We start from the raw sequence: 14,242 nt of genomic DNA on the forward strand, positions 1-14,242 counted from the left end.
TATTGATTGCAAATAAAAAAATAAACAAAAAATGAAAAATAAAAAAAAACAAGGCTAATTAGACAAAATTCTTGTATTTGAATTCATTAATACTCTGTAGATTCTAATTTATCGATGGTTTTTTGCAGCGTCAGAGCAGCAAAATACCGTAATCCGTTTTCTTCTGCATTCCCTTTTGCCGAAAAAGAAATATTACTTACAACTACAGAAGAATATATTCTTTGCTACAAATGAAATTTAAATCAAGCCATATAATTTTTCCTATAGCTCTAAATCACTAACAGAATTTACAGTAATTGTTTCCACGACAAAAAATTATTCCGCGAATAATCCGATGCAGGAGAATCAACGAGCACGAGGACCACACTCGTTGCAATTCATCGGCTGTTTCTCTCCCAGTAAATTTACGTGTTTTTTTTCTGGAAGAACTTTTTTCCATGAAAGATTTCCCTTTATTTCGTTTTCATTTTTCTTAGTCCTTCTGCATGAAAATTGTGGGTTCTCGTTGATTTTTTCGGTCTTTAAGAATCTATCATTATGCCCATCTGAGACGACCTACGTTTTCAAATATTCTATTTTTATGCGATAAAATTCGTCGTATTGATTTGTAGTATTGATTTTTAATGAAATGTACATGAGGTTGTTAAATAGTTTCATTTGTCAACGTTTCGGCATAGTAAGATGTTGTATTTATGTAATAAAAGCCAGTAAAATTTTTTAACAACTTCGTGTAGAGCTCATTAAAAATCAATACGACATCTTACGGTGCTGAGGTTCATTGAAAGTCGAATTTTTCTATTGAAATTCCTATTTCTCGAGGTTTTTTGTATATTACTCGTAAACAATGCTAGTGCTACGCAATTTCAGGCGAAAACAAAATGAATTGGCAAAATCGTGAACGTGTACTACATGAACGTGTGTTCGACACTATTTCACGTCCACTTTCAAGAGCTGCCGGCACCGATGAGTAAGTCCGCTTTTTTTTCCGCAGCAGACCCATCGACGATTCCTTTATGGATTCGCGCAGATTTTTTAACCGGTCCGGCTGGGTTGCGCTGTTTGAAACTCTACAGAGGTTTAAATGGTCAGACGCTACAGTACCCCGTTGTTCAGCCAAGCAATGAATATCACGGCGAATTCCCAGCAAAACTCGATTTTTTTTTCTGCGCGCTGGTTCAGGCTTTTCTCCAGAATACCGATGGAAGTGGATTTTACGGATTCCTTCGTGAATTTGCTTCCATACATGTTTCCATAAATGATTCGATTTCTCACTTACCATAACCTTTTTCCTTTTCTCTCTCTAAATTTCTCATTTTACGGCTTAATTCACAGCAAAATGCTCCGTTACAAGATTACTTATAGGTACGCGGTTTGTGTATCTCCAGATTCCATCCAGGTTTTATGGATGGGCTTCCTTTTTTATATGAAAAGTAAAAATAAAAAGAAAGAAAATAAAAAAAAATAAAAAAGGAGCATCCATAAAACCTGGGTGGAATCTGGAGATACTCAGACCGCGTACCTACAAGTAACCTTGTAACGAAGCATTTTGTGTGAATTAAGCCGTAAAATGAGAAAATCTAAGAGAAAAAAGAAAAAGACGATGTATTGAAAGCAAAAACAGGCGAATTACTGTCCATCGATAAATATCGATTTTATGGATCCGTCTTGTGTTCCTCGTCCCTTCATCTCTTACTATAGTATAGTACAATTTATTGTCGATGGGTTACAACATCGATGCAGTAGGATACAGTAATCCGTTTTATGCGTTTTTTTAAGTGACGAATACTATTTTAAATCATAATCGATCTTTTCAGGAAAAAGAGCTTGACCAAGGATATTTTTGTTCCCTTCTTCATTTCTTAGTGACAGAAAAAAATGATATTTTTAATTCATGCGAAATCCTTGGATGTACCAGAATTGCACTAATATTACATACTACTAGAAAATATAATAAGAACCATAATATGTGGAAATAACCTCAAACTAATATAATATTGAAAGAATTTGTTTTATTTTAGACCCGTTGCTTCAAAAAGTGGTTTCCTATTAAACCACCTGTTGTACTTCGGTCGTTTCCTTAAATAAATGCTCTTTTCACCGTTATCGTTTTATTTTTATTTTTAATTATTTTATTCTATTTTTTAATTTTGTTTAATTTATTAATTATTTTTTTAATGTCATTATTTTTTTTACTAATTATAAATATTTATTTTATGTTTTATTTGTGAGTATGCCATGTGCTACTCTAATTACAGCAGTATGAACAAGTATAAAAGTACAGGTTTCGAATCACAACCGTTCTTTTATTGTGGGAGAAACTATGGGACATGTCACATCATCGATTGATGCTGTATCGTCGATCAAGAACACTGTTGAGAAACTTTTGGAGACTCTTGAGGAATGTTTGCAATTTTTATGTATCCGTTCTCTAAGATCATGTTTCCTTTCTGGATTTTCTCGTTGTTGTTGTTGTTGTTATTTTTCCACTTCACATCCTCCGAATTTTGACTATAAGAAAATTTCTGGAATTTCTAGATGCTGGATTAAAAGGATTGTATAGGGTTTCGGCACACACTGCTCTTTTTCGTGTTGCTATATTTGCAAGATTTCCTTCACTATTAGTCAACTCAGCCAAAATAACAAATAACAGCTGAAATTTTTGGCAGATGTTAAGGCCCTGCCGCGGCAATCCGCATCTTCGCCGGAGTGTGTCGTCCTTGAACATATCCGAGCTCATCCTTTTCAATCTTCAGCTAAAGTCCGCATAGAATGTACCCATCCGTCGCTATTCCATAAAAGTTTAAAGTTTTTGGTGTTAATCAATTCGCTTGGGATGCGCCCCCACGTTCACTTCAATTCAGAATTGTTAGAGGTTTACGAACGTGTAACTGGCCTATACAGTGACTTGCGGTGGCTAGCCGATGTGTCAAGTCAGTGTTTTTATCCTCCCAGACAAGACTGGTACCAATTCACCGACCCCGGAGTGATGGAAGGCTTGGTGAGCACCAGGGCGGATTCGAACCCCCGATCGATCGCTATTCCATAGGCGGTAGAATTTCACGTCTCGACTGAACTTCCTATCAACGCCAAGTGTCCTTAGATCTTCCTTCACCACCTCCTTCCAGAACTTTCTTCGACGACCAGGAAGCATTTTCCAGTTCGAGCCTGGGAGCATCGTCAGGACAACTTGGGGAAACGACGATCACTTCATAACGTGACCAAAAAAGCGAAGACGGTTTCCTGCGGCTATCTTAGAGGGCGGAGCAAGATGCTGATGCTTTCCTCGCGTCATCTGCCGGTACATCATGTCCACTTCCGAGTAAAGTTCTTCGATATGCCACTCATCGGGCAGGACTAGCCTAACAGTCGTCTAAACAGCTTTCTCTCCATGCTGTCGAGCTTCCCCATCACAGCCGACGGCGCTGCCGAAGTCTCCAATCCGTGTGTCATGGTAGGGCGACTTAGGTAGAGTCGCAGCTTGACTTCTTTGGCGAGGAGCTCGACCACAGGCATTTCATTAAGGAGTTGAATGCGGAAACGGCTTTAGCGCATCTTTGCTGGATATCTTTCTCGTAGCTGCCATCGTTTTTTCAGCATACAGCCCAAACAGCAGGACTCATCCACGAGTTCGATAGGTTGTCCGTTCACTCTGATTCCCGTTGAGGGTCTCGAGAAGATTCACATCCGCTTGGATTTATCGGATTCCGCTTGGTTTTATCAGGATGGCTTTTGCGCAGTTTTCCTAAATATCTTTCTCGTAGTTGCCATCATTCTTCAGCTTACCGCCCAAACAGCAGAAAAAATAAATAATTGGGAATAATTGATATAATATAATCTTATATATGAAGTATTAACTGAAATAAAATAAATAGAATACAATAACCGTAGAAATTATAAGAATAATTATAATAACTAGATATTTATATGTTTAAAAGATTTAGATCTACTCAGGAATACTGTCACAATTCATAATTTTAGGATTTCTGTCACAACTAATGAACTTCGCAAAAATAACATATAATAACCAAATTAGACAGACATATAGTAATAATAAGATAGATAATATAATAAGATGTTTAGAAATAACTAAAATACAACAACCATAGAAAATATAATAATGACTGGAATAAAATAATAAAAATAAGGTAATTTTCTTAGTAATCACGGAGTTTACCAGGAGTTAACTCCAATTAATTGGCGGTCACAGTATAAAAATGAAGGAAGAAAATCTTCCGAGACTTGTTTTGGTACGAATCCTTGTTCACACATCTTTCTATTGATATTTATTCATAGTAGAAAAAGATTATGATTCATGGATTTATCTTGAGATCTGCACAGTTTGCAGTTTTTTTCTTAAAATCCGGATTCAGCGATTAGTTCCCTGCTATTCGCTTCATCCGCGGTGTTCAGGCGTTTGGTGCAGCTCTCAGCTGCTTAATTTTTTTACGCCTAGCACTTTCTTATTCATTTATTACTTTGCTCTTTTTCTTATTTCTTTTTTTCTTCTACATTTTTCACCTTATTCTATTCTTCACTTCATTATTATGTAAATTTCTCACTTTTTCTTTCGCTTTCTCCTTCATTCCTACTATTCAAGGATTCAAGGAAGAATAAATAATGTAGGAATTCGGTGAATGGTTTACGGGAGCGTTTGCAACGTTCCCGTGACTTTGATGAGGTGCTATTTTTGCTGGAAGCGGTTGCATTTTCAATTATATTTTTCATCACATATGCGTCCCTTTATGCACTTTTGTTTTGGATAATTTTTTTTTCACGAATGTGCGGATAACAAATGTGGAAATTCGGGATGGAATTCAATTTTGACTTGAAAGGACATACGAACATTTATCCAGTTTAATGCTCTGCTCGAACCACAATAGCTACGTCTATAAATAATAGAGCAAAGGATTTATTTTCCAAGAATCGTGCTTCTGTTGGTTCCTGAAAATTTCTAGCAGCTATATAAGTAGGAAAAAAAACCTGCAATATATGCGTTTGAGAAGATTAAACTGGGTAATATATTTCTAAGAACTGTGTTATTTAAAAATTTAGTTATTATCCATATTTTTAAGGATTGAAACAAAAAAATTCGAAGGTTTAAAAATACGAATGCGCATTCAACTAACTACACTGTTCCACTATAGGTCATTTACTAAACCTAGATCCTAAAAATATTACGAAGAGGATATGTTTGAGCTCAAATTACTGATCCACAATTTTGATCACAAAATTCAGTATTCACTTCGTACTGACTCCATTCATTTCCTCTGGTTCCATCAATTTTCCAATTTTTTTTTCATAAAATGTATCCGAAGAGCTTCGGGAAAGAATTCAGAAGCAGTCCGTGTACTCGACTTCCCATTTCCCATCACCCCACGAATCTGAGGTGGTACGGATTTCAGGTGGAGTATTCGTATACGGGATGGGAGACTACGGAGAGGGAGATGATTCCGTCCATTTCTTGCTAATTGCCGTAAAAAACGGTTCGGAAGATGCGGCGCGTACACAGGGCTGGCTCGCTCCAATCGAACTCGTTGTAGAAAATAGCGCGCCGGATCGCTCGAGCCGTTATCGTCCGGGCCGTTTTTTACGACAATTAGGAAGAAATGGATGGAATCACCCTTCTCTCCATAATCTACGATCCCGTATACGAATACTCCACCTGAAATCCGTACCACCTCAGATTCGTGGGGTGATGCCTTTAAGCTCGGGATGATTAAATGATGTATTGTTTCTTCTGGATAAGCTTCATCTTAAATAGTTGATTGACTTTACTGGCTGACGCTTCTGGAAATTACTTTCTGACCTGACCCTTACCTTCTTCTGATCTTTATCCACATGGTAAGGAATTAAATTTTTTGGGAAAAAGGCAGACAACAAACTGTGGGAACGAGAAAAAGGGTCCCAGTCCAGGTCCCACTGCGTCGCAGGTCGCTTTCGCAAAACATGATCGCGTTGTTCTCGAGAACCTCTCGTAGAGCTAGTGCCTGAGGTCCCACGACGAAGTTCGAAGAACTCTGGGAGCCTCCTTTAACGCTGCTGACTATTTTTTTTTAATTAATTAGCCCAACTACTCAACTTTAACGGAAAAAGCTTAGCGGTGATCGCTGATTGATCGATCACGAAGGAGAACGATTTGGTCTCATTCAGATTTTGAAGGCACGTCCAAAATTCGTAGCACGAGCTCCGGCGTAATCGAGAGGGATTTTTCCCTACGGTTCATGTTAGGATTTCTTCATGGATCCTGAAATGAGAGCCAAGCTGTTAAAAATAGCAAAGCCGTCGTGGTTTTCGATCCTTGATTCCTCTCAATTCTCAACAGCAGCGGTGCCATTGAGAATAGAGTCAACATACGGCACGAACGCATGCACTCACCCATGTGTTGTTGAGCACTGCTCCCTTCCACCACTCATGGATCTCATTCAAATGTGGATTTTTATTCAAATCTCACAACAATCCGCATGAAGAACCAGGACAAAGCAATTCTAGAGGTGTCGTCGAGCCAAACAACGGTGATTTTTTTTTTCTTCGTAGTTCCCTGTTTCCCTGTTCTTGACAATTCACATCCATAGAAGAAAAATTGAGAAAAAAAAAACAAAGGAAAAAGTTTTTCGTGATGCGCCTACGGGTACCACATTAATTCAGAATCGTTTGAAATTTATCAACTTGCGTTCAGCCGCGCAATGACTTGCGGGTCCCATTCGGCCGACTTTAAAAAAATGGCGAAAAGATCGTTTTCGGTTCCGGAAAACTTTTACCGGCGCTGAATTTTTCCTGGTGTTTTCCCGCTCCGATACTGTACTTGGCTTTTAATAAGCAAGTTTTTTTTATTCACCACGGCAAAAAAATTTGCCCACTCGTTTTCGCCAATAATACTGTGAAGTGTTCTTCTCCATAATAGTTCATGGAGTTCAGTGATAGAGAGATAATTTAAAATATTATTATCATATATATTATTATTATTATTATTAGTATTTAAAAGTCATCTATCAAGTCAGTGTTTTCATCTTCTCAGTCTTGGATTGCTGTAGGGTGGTTTCGAACCAATAGTTGATCTCTCGGTCACAGTGAAACCTCTTACCGACTGTGCTACACCTTTTTTTTTACTATCCGGAAAAAAGAAACTAAAAGCCCAGCTTGTTTTCTGCTCTTGGAAATTAGTTGGGGAAAGACACCATGGTTCACAACTCCTCAGTTGTGTTTAATTCTTAATTTCATTGAGAAATACCTCAAAAATACCTTTACCAGCGAGGGAAAGCGGAACTACTACGACAGAAGTACATATCTATACTAGAAGTACATATCTACTATAGTACGTCACCGTCAAGCGTAAAATAAGAGGTTTTTATTTCCTGGATCCTGTTTCCTGCTCTATTATATTTTACACTTCTACCGCGTTTTATTTCAGATTTCTATTAGATTCCACCATGAAAAGCTCCTAAACAAGCTACTGGCTATTAACTATGAAAATTTCGGGTTTTCTAGCTTCGTACTCTTTATTTCTAGGTATGCATTTCCTGTCATGGATCCTGAAACGGGTCAAAAAGAGAAAATCTTTGGATAGTACTGTAGCTTACAGTACTATTTTCATTACTGTCTTCATCATTGCACTTTTCTTTCCTTGATATGACATTGGGAGTTATTTAATATCAAATATCAATTTTATAATAATATAATAATTTTATAATATCAATTTTGTATCAAAAAATCAATAACAAAGTCATTGTTCAACCACCGCTTTGTCGTTTTCTTCCTCTTTTTCTCAAAAACATGTGCTAAACTTTTTTACGCCTACAAAGCGTAATTTAACTGCTATACTGCATGGTTTGTGATGAAATTGACGATGTTACGTCTTGGACACGAATAGATACGGTCCCGTCATCCGGAATAGATGGGTCCCGCCGTCCGTCATCTCCCCGACGATGCAACTTATTACGAGCAATGCGGACGAATGCGTTCTGCAACGCGTCAACAATGGCGCAGGCAGTTTGCGCTGCCCAGGTATAGGTTACAGTTGGCGTAAAATATGTTGTAACGAATTGACGCGACGCGTCTTCGCGGCGCACGCGCACTGAGCACTTCCTCTATAGTATGGAAAACGTTTTTTTTTTTAGCTTCTTCTAATTTTTAGACTATTTTCTATAACTAAAAAATCAATTTCTTTCTTTTTTGAAATTTTTTCTCTGAATTTCTTAATCAACCATTAATTCTATAACATTGCAAGAATAGGATTATGTAGTTCTAGCAAGGTATTTTCCTTTAATTGTATTTTTTAAGCTCTCCGAGACCACATTTTTTAAAGAATTAATCTCTGAGTTTTTTTGTAATTTGTTTATTTATTTTTTTTATTTATTTTTTAACTGCGTAGGATGTTTATTTCTTGCAGTCGTGATATGAACGAAATCCTTTTTCTGTAGTTCAGAATTTTTTCTGGTTCAAGAGCATCTTTTCAAAGTCCTTTCTCTCCAGGATTTCTCTTTGCTCCAATTTCTGTGCGACTGTGCATTGTTGACGTTCTTCTAGGACAGGATTTAGGATTTTCCTATGACTTTCGGTTAAAACAAATGATGATCGTGGATAAGTACACAAAAAGTGCTACAGAAAGTGAATCCATCCAAACTAAGACCGGAGAGTCGTTCTAGGATCAAAAGAAACGATGAAGGCAATGGGAAAAGACATTGTTTATTCGGGGGCCATCTTCATCACTACTGGTGGATAAAGGAGAAGGTAAAGGATAAAGTATCTGGCGTTAATCAATCCGCTTGGGACCGGCCACCACGTTCGACTTCAGTTCGGAATCGTTTGAGGTTTACGAACGCGTGCGCAGCCTATACAATGACTTGGGGCGTCCAGCTGATGTACCAAGGCAGGGTTTTTATCCTCTCCAGAGAAGTCTGGTACCAATTTATCGACTCCGGAGCGATAAAAGGTTTGGTTGGCCCTGAGGCGGAATCAAACCATCGATCGATCGCTAGTCACAGTGGAACGTCTTACCGACTGCGCTATACACACCCTTTATACATTATTTATACAAAGAAATACGGGAAAACCATTTAAAAACAAGAAGAAAAGAATTCTTGAGAGTTTTCCGCACAGCAGAGAAAGTTCCCATACCATACCTTCATCAAGGACGCATTACAATACGTTTCACGTGGATTTGCCGCCTACATACAGTACGTTGGACATTGACATTGTCGGAGCTGCACGCGTTCTATCGCGTAATAAGTTGTATCGTTGGAGAGACTGGATCATCGAAGGTTATTTCACTCACCTTTTTCTTTATTGCTAAGGGATTCGGCGTGGTTATGCGCATTCTCGTGAACTATATCCGTATCTCCTGTCTTTTCCCGGAGAGCCCCCGAACTCGTCAATTTCGTGATACGTTGCCTTCAAATTAGCCGACGAAAATTTTTGTTGAGAAAAATTTTTTTATTGTATTGATCCTATCTAATTTTTTCACAGCTGATTTGTATAAATCGCTTTTACACAACATAATAGAAACTGATTAAGAAAATTAAAAAATAACAAAATAAAATAAAAAAAAAGAATAAATCCAATCGAATCTCTCTTCTCTGAAACTGTTAGATATGCTTTTTTATAGAAAATTTTCCTTTAACCTCTTAACCCGTTTTTTTTTTCGAAAAACAGAAAATAAGGGAAAAAAGAAAATGAAGAACAAAATTCTGGGGTATTTATAGTTTCAGCCTCAAAATCATTTACCAGTGTTGTTTCTAGGTGTAGGTTTAAGCTCCGCCGAAAATTTTTCAAGTGGAGTATGGGCAAAAAAAAAAGAAAAAAAAAGATAGAGGAATGATAAGAGGTTTAGGAACGAACGACGTTGAGCGGCATTACCGACCCTCGCAAAGTAAACTGTGGGTGTGTGTGTGGGGAGTTTCTACTGCATTTCAAGAGAGTGTGTTTGAACAAGGATTGGAGTATGTTTACCGAACACCAACCACCTGATTGCTTCGTGGTTATTTTTCTGGAAACTCTGTAGGCGTCCGAGCGGTGCCACATCGCTCCTGTCCTGATTTCTCTGAATATAAACTCAAATTCACTTTTTTCAGTTTTTAATTTTTAATAATTTACCAAGAAGGACAGAATTTTTAATAATTTACCAAAAGGAAATTGCAAATTTTGAAGTATTCCACAGGAAAAACCAACTTCTATCGTTCTACCATATGTAAAAAAATCCGCAAAAAAAAAAATTCAGCTGGGCTGCACATCTTCAAAAATTCAAAAGGATTTTCTCTTGTATTTCCCTCATCTCTAAAATTGCTAATCTTTCAGAGTTGTTTCGCATAAATTCCCTCGTATATTTTTAAACTCTAGGGAATACTTCCACTAGAATTAATGGTCCCTTTTTATGAGAAAAGATTTTAGAGATATAAATTTCTCGTACATACGTAATTTCTCGTACTCGTACAAACGCTCTGTTATTACTTCTCTCTTCCCGACTCCCCTGTTACGCAAATAGGGAAACCTTTCATTTTCTGGGATTTCCCTTACTCAGGCTCAAGATTCCATGGCTTCCTGTTGCCATTACGGTTTCTATTTGACAAATTTCCCCTTTTTCATTTTTTCTATGCTCAGGAAACTTCTGGAATTTCTTAACATGGTTGTTGTTAACTCGAATAAATGATGAATGAGCTAAAATATAGTGAAATAAAATACTCTAGACTTTAAAATAAACTTTAAAATACACTTTAAAATAAGAAAAAAATAAAATGAGATATTCCGTGCTACTATGTTACGTTTTTTTTCGCGCTTGGCAAGTTTTCCGATTTTCCTGGCTGCTCTGTCGCTTCACCATTTTGTATGGATTTAAAAATTATGATGAATGTTCACATCAAGCGGCGATTTTTTCTCTAGCACCCTAAGGAAGTCTCTTTATGGGTTTCCAGAGACATAAATCTATGGGTTTAGCCTATCATTTTCTCGTGCCAGGACCCACGGCCTGATGGCAAGTCGCAAGTCGTCGCGTCGCAGCAAACCACTCAGCACTCGGAAAAAATGTCACATCGAGCTTTGAGCTCTTCTCATCGCCGTGTACTGTTGACATTACAGCAATTTCGACCTCCTTCGACTGCTTCCCGATCCTTAAATCCTTAATCTGATTGTGTGCCATTTCTGGATACGCAAAGAAATTAAATCAGCGACGATGAGTTTATACTTCTGACCGCTGCGTGAACTATGTAAATCAGCGCCTACGCGACGATTAAATCAGGATATGGGAAGTGCTCTGTTCGTCGTCGTCGTCGTCACATCCAGAATGAACGTCATATCCAGAATGTCATTGTTTTTCCCCCCTCGTATCTCGTTGAATAGTCCTAGCGGTTGAATGATTGGCAGAGTGATGTTATACCTCCTCCTCCCTCAGCCACAGCAGATACTTTTCCAGAAATATCTTGTTTTGATGCTTTTTGATGCGATCCTTAACACATCGGTGGTGCTCGCCTCGGATATTTGAATGATACGATTATAGCCGGGGGAAATTCATTTGGCCTCGTTCCAATCCCACTTTTCCGGCTTTTTGCGATATTTTTCCCGATTTTCGCTCAGCGGACAAGTCGACTTCGGCTGAAAATCCTTCAAAATTCACTTTCGCTGCCCACATAACCAGAAGTGACCTTTATTGCTGTTATTTCCCCATGTTTTGCGATGAAAAATGCTCCATAAATCCAAAGGAATAAATTTACTCGAGGAAAACACATAAAATTCGGATACGGTAACCATTTAGGTGCTTTTTCATGCCTTTTCCGTGTCCACCCTCTCACGTTTCTATTATTTATGATGGTACTTGAAATTTTTCCTCACCCTAATCATTGATATTTTCTTAAAACCTCCCCGTTTCCGTTTTCAGTCTCTTTTCGGCCTATTTATTTCATCTTATTTGCGCTTTTTCGTTTTTTTTTCTTTGTCTCATGACGGAAAACTTAATTACTAGTTTTCCTTTCCGGTGTGTTTCGTTAGAAAAAAAGAAAGAGAACTTATAGGATATTTTTGAAAAATTTTGGCGCTATTTACGGGTGACGAAGAAAATGTCATGAATGAAGTTTCGATAGTTTATATATTTCTTATGAAGAAAAAACGTTAAAAGAAAAATGAAATGAATGTATAATAATGTCCAAAGTGTAGGCACCTGAGGTTTTTTTAAACATATTTGCAGCATTTCATCATTTATATTTTATCATTTTTTTAGAACTAGAATCCTCCAGTTTTTCTCTGGAATTTAGATTCAAATAAAATTCTATTCAAATTCGTTCATTCGAGTCGGGACGGATTTTTGTATCCTTTCATCGTCGTCTAGAAAGTATCATCAAATTATATTCCTAGGAAGTTCTTTTTTTGCGTTTTCAATTGTTTGAAGCGACGTAAGAACTACATAGCGATCCGTAAATTAACTCACTCAGCATTTTCCTCAGATCTATTGCTTTTTTGGCGCACTCACGCCCCCACATAATCTTGGGATCAGGTAGAAATTCGAATTATAAGGACCACCGGTAAAAGTTGACGAAAGATAAAAGAGAAATGGAAAAATCAGCTATAAGTTTAGATCGCATGTATAAACGTGTAGTTCCCTATCAAGAAAAGTAACTTGAAGCAACTTTTTTTTTTCTGGAAGACGCTTCTCTTCCTAGCGTAATGAATTATTCTTAGTCTTCTACTAGACGTTTTCTTAATTTACAAATAAAATCTCATTCATGTCATAGATTCTTGTCATAGATGTCATAGATTTCCCTGCTAAAAAAAAACTATTTGTGAAAAGTCTTGTGAAGTCTTGAGATAGTTCTAAAAAAAATCCTTAGTTTACTGATAAAACGTCAAAAATTCGCATCTTCTTTCCTTGAAAAAAGCTACTTGTGGGAAAAATCCTCGAATGAATTGTTTCGAGGTTTTCGTGATTCCCGATCTGAGCCTATAGGCTATTAATCTCATCCTTTTCGGATGGATCATTGCACAGAATTTTACTAGGTGAAAAAATATTGCCAAAAATAAGGGAAACTCTCCCAAATTGTTTCTTTGCTATTCTGTAAAAATTTTAAAAAAAGGGACAAACTTTTTTCCCGGCGGGACAGCCGGGGGCGTTATGTTATGTAGCTGCGTTTTATTTTATTAATTTTATTAAGTGAAAAATATTACCAAAAATGAGGGAATCACACAAATTTCTTCATCAAGAGAGAAGACGAATTTTTCTCTGGTGGATCGCTGGCAAGCAGTTTGTCGCGTTAATGAGCTGATCACGCATTCTGAATTGATGAACCATTTGGAAATTTTTTTCTAATTTTTATTTTTAATTATTGGAGAGGAGCTGCTGGTCTTTTTCCAATTCTTCTAGTTTTTCTGAAGACTGAAACTAAAATCGTCGATGGGAACCGGGAAATTTTACTGGGAACAGTCCTGGAATTAACATTCTTAGAATTGAGACAATTAATGAATATTTTTTCTCCTAAAAAACCCTGTATTATCTGCAGACAGTCCAGAAATTGACATTCTTGGAACTCCCATCAATAACGAAAATTTTCTGCTAAAAAATCCTGCAGAAGTCAAGTCTTTCGGGGAATTTTCTTCCACGAAATTTACAGCGCCCATCGAGAAGCGTCACGTGATTAAATTAGGGCAGCTTATTCCGTTTTCCTACATCCTACATCCTAGAGTACGTTGAAGGACTAATTGAAAAGAGCATCCTGACATATTGGATGAGCGTGAAAAACAGGATCCAATCAAATTTTCTTGCGTGCATTTTTAATTTAAGGTTGTCCGGAACGTGCTCTTTGTTGCTCCAACGGTAATTTCTGTCGCTTTTCCTGGATACTGATGGATAGAAAGTGTTTCTTAAGCTTAGCCTAGATTTTTCTACTTCTGAGCGAACAATTATAGCACAGTGAAAAAATTTAATAATACAGCTTCCGGAAAGAGACAGTCAAATTTATTTTTGCACTTTTCCGAAGCATTCTCCGGAACATTTAATCAGTTTAAAATTCTACTTAGTTTTAGACCTTCACTTGCTTTCAATCACCAAAAATATTGTTGTTGGGAAGTTTGGAGAAAACATCCTTGACGAAATGAAAAAAAAAACAAAAAGACGTAAAAGAAGATAACAGAAGAATGAAAAATGACTGGAAAACTAGAATGACTAGAAATGAAAGAAAAAATGAAAAAAATGAAATGAAAAAAAAATCAAAGAATGAAAGATAACAGAAAAATAAAGAATAACTCAAAGCTAATAGAAAAATTTGAA

At 37.1% G+C, this 14,242-nt stretch overlaps 1 protein-coding gene across 1 annotated transcript in view; it reads left to right on the top strand.

Moving 5' to 3' along the window:
• Positions 1-878: 878 nt before the first annotated feature.
• RB195_016051 (uncharacterized protein) overlaps positions 879-14,242 on the top strand; it is a gene marked incomplete at both ends in the record, with an annotated part of 38,090 nt that continues 24,726 nt past the window's right edge. The window contains one exon of the mRNA XM_064207033.1: positions 879-967. Within this exon, the coding sequence (XP_064062913.1) occupies positions 879-967 (89 nt within the window). The remainder of the gene's footprint in view (positions 968-14,242) is intronic.

Source organism: Necator americanus, chromosome V (genome assembly GCF_031761385.1).
Source record: "Necator americanus strain Aroian chromosome V, whole genome shotgun sequence".
Classification (NCBI taxonomy): Eukaryota; Metazoa; Nematoda; class Chromadorea; order Rhabditida; family Ancylostomatidae; genus Necator; species Necator americanus.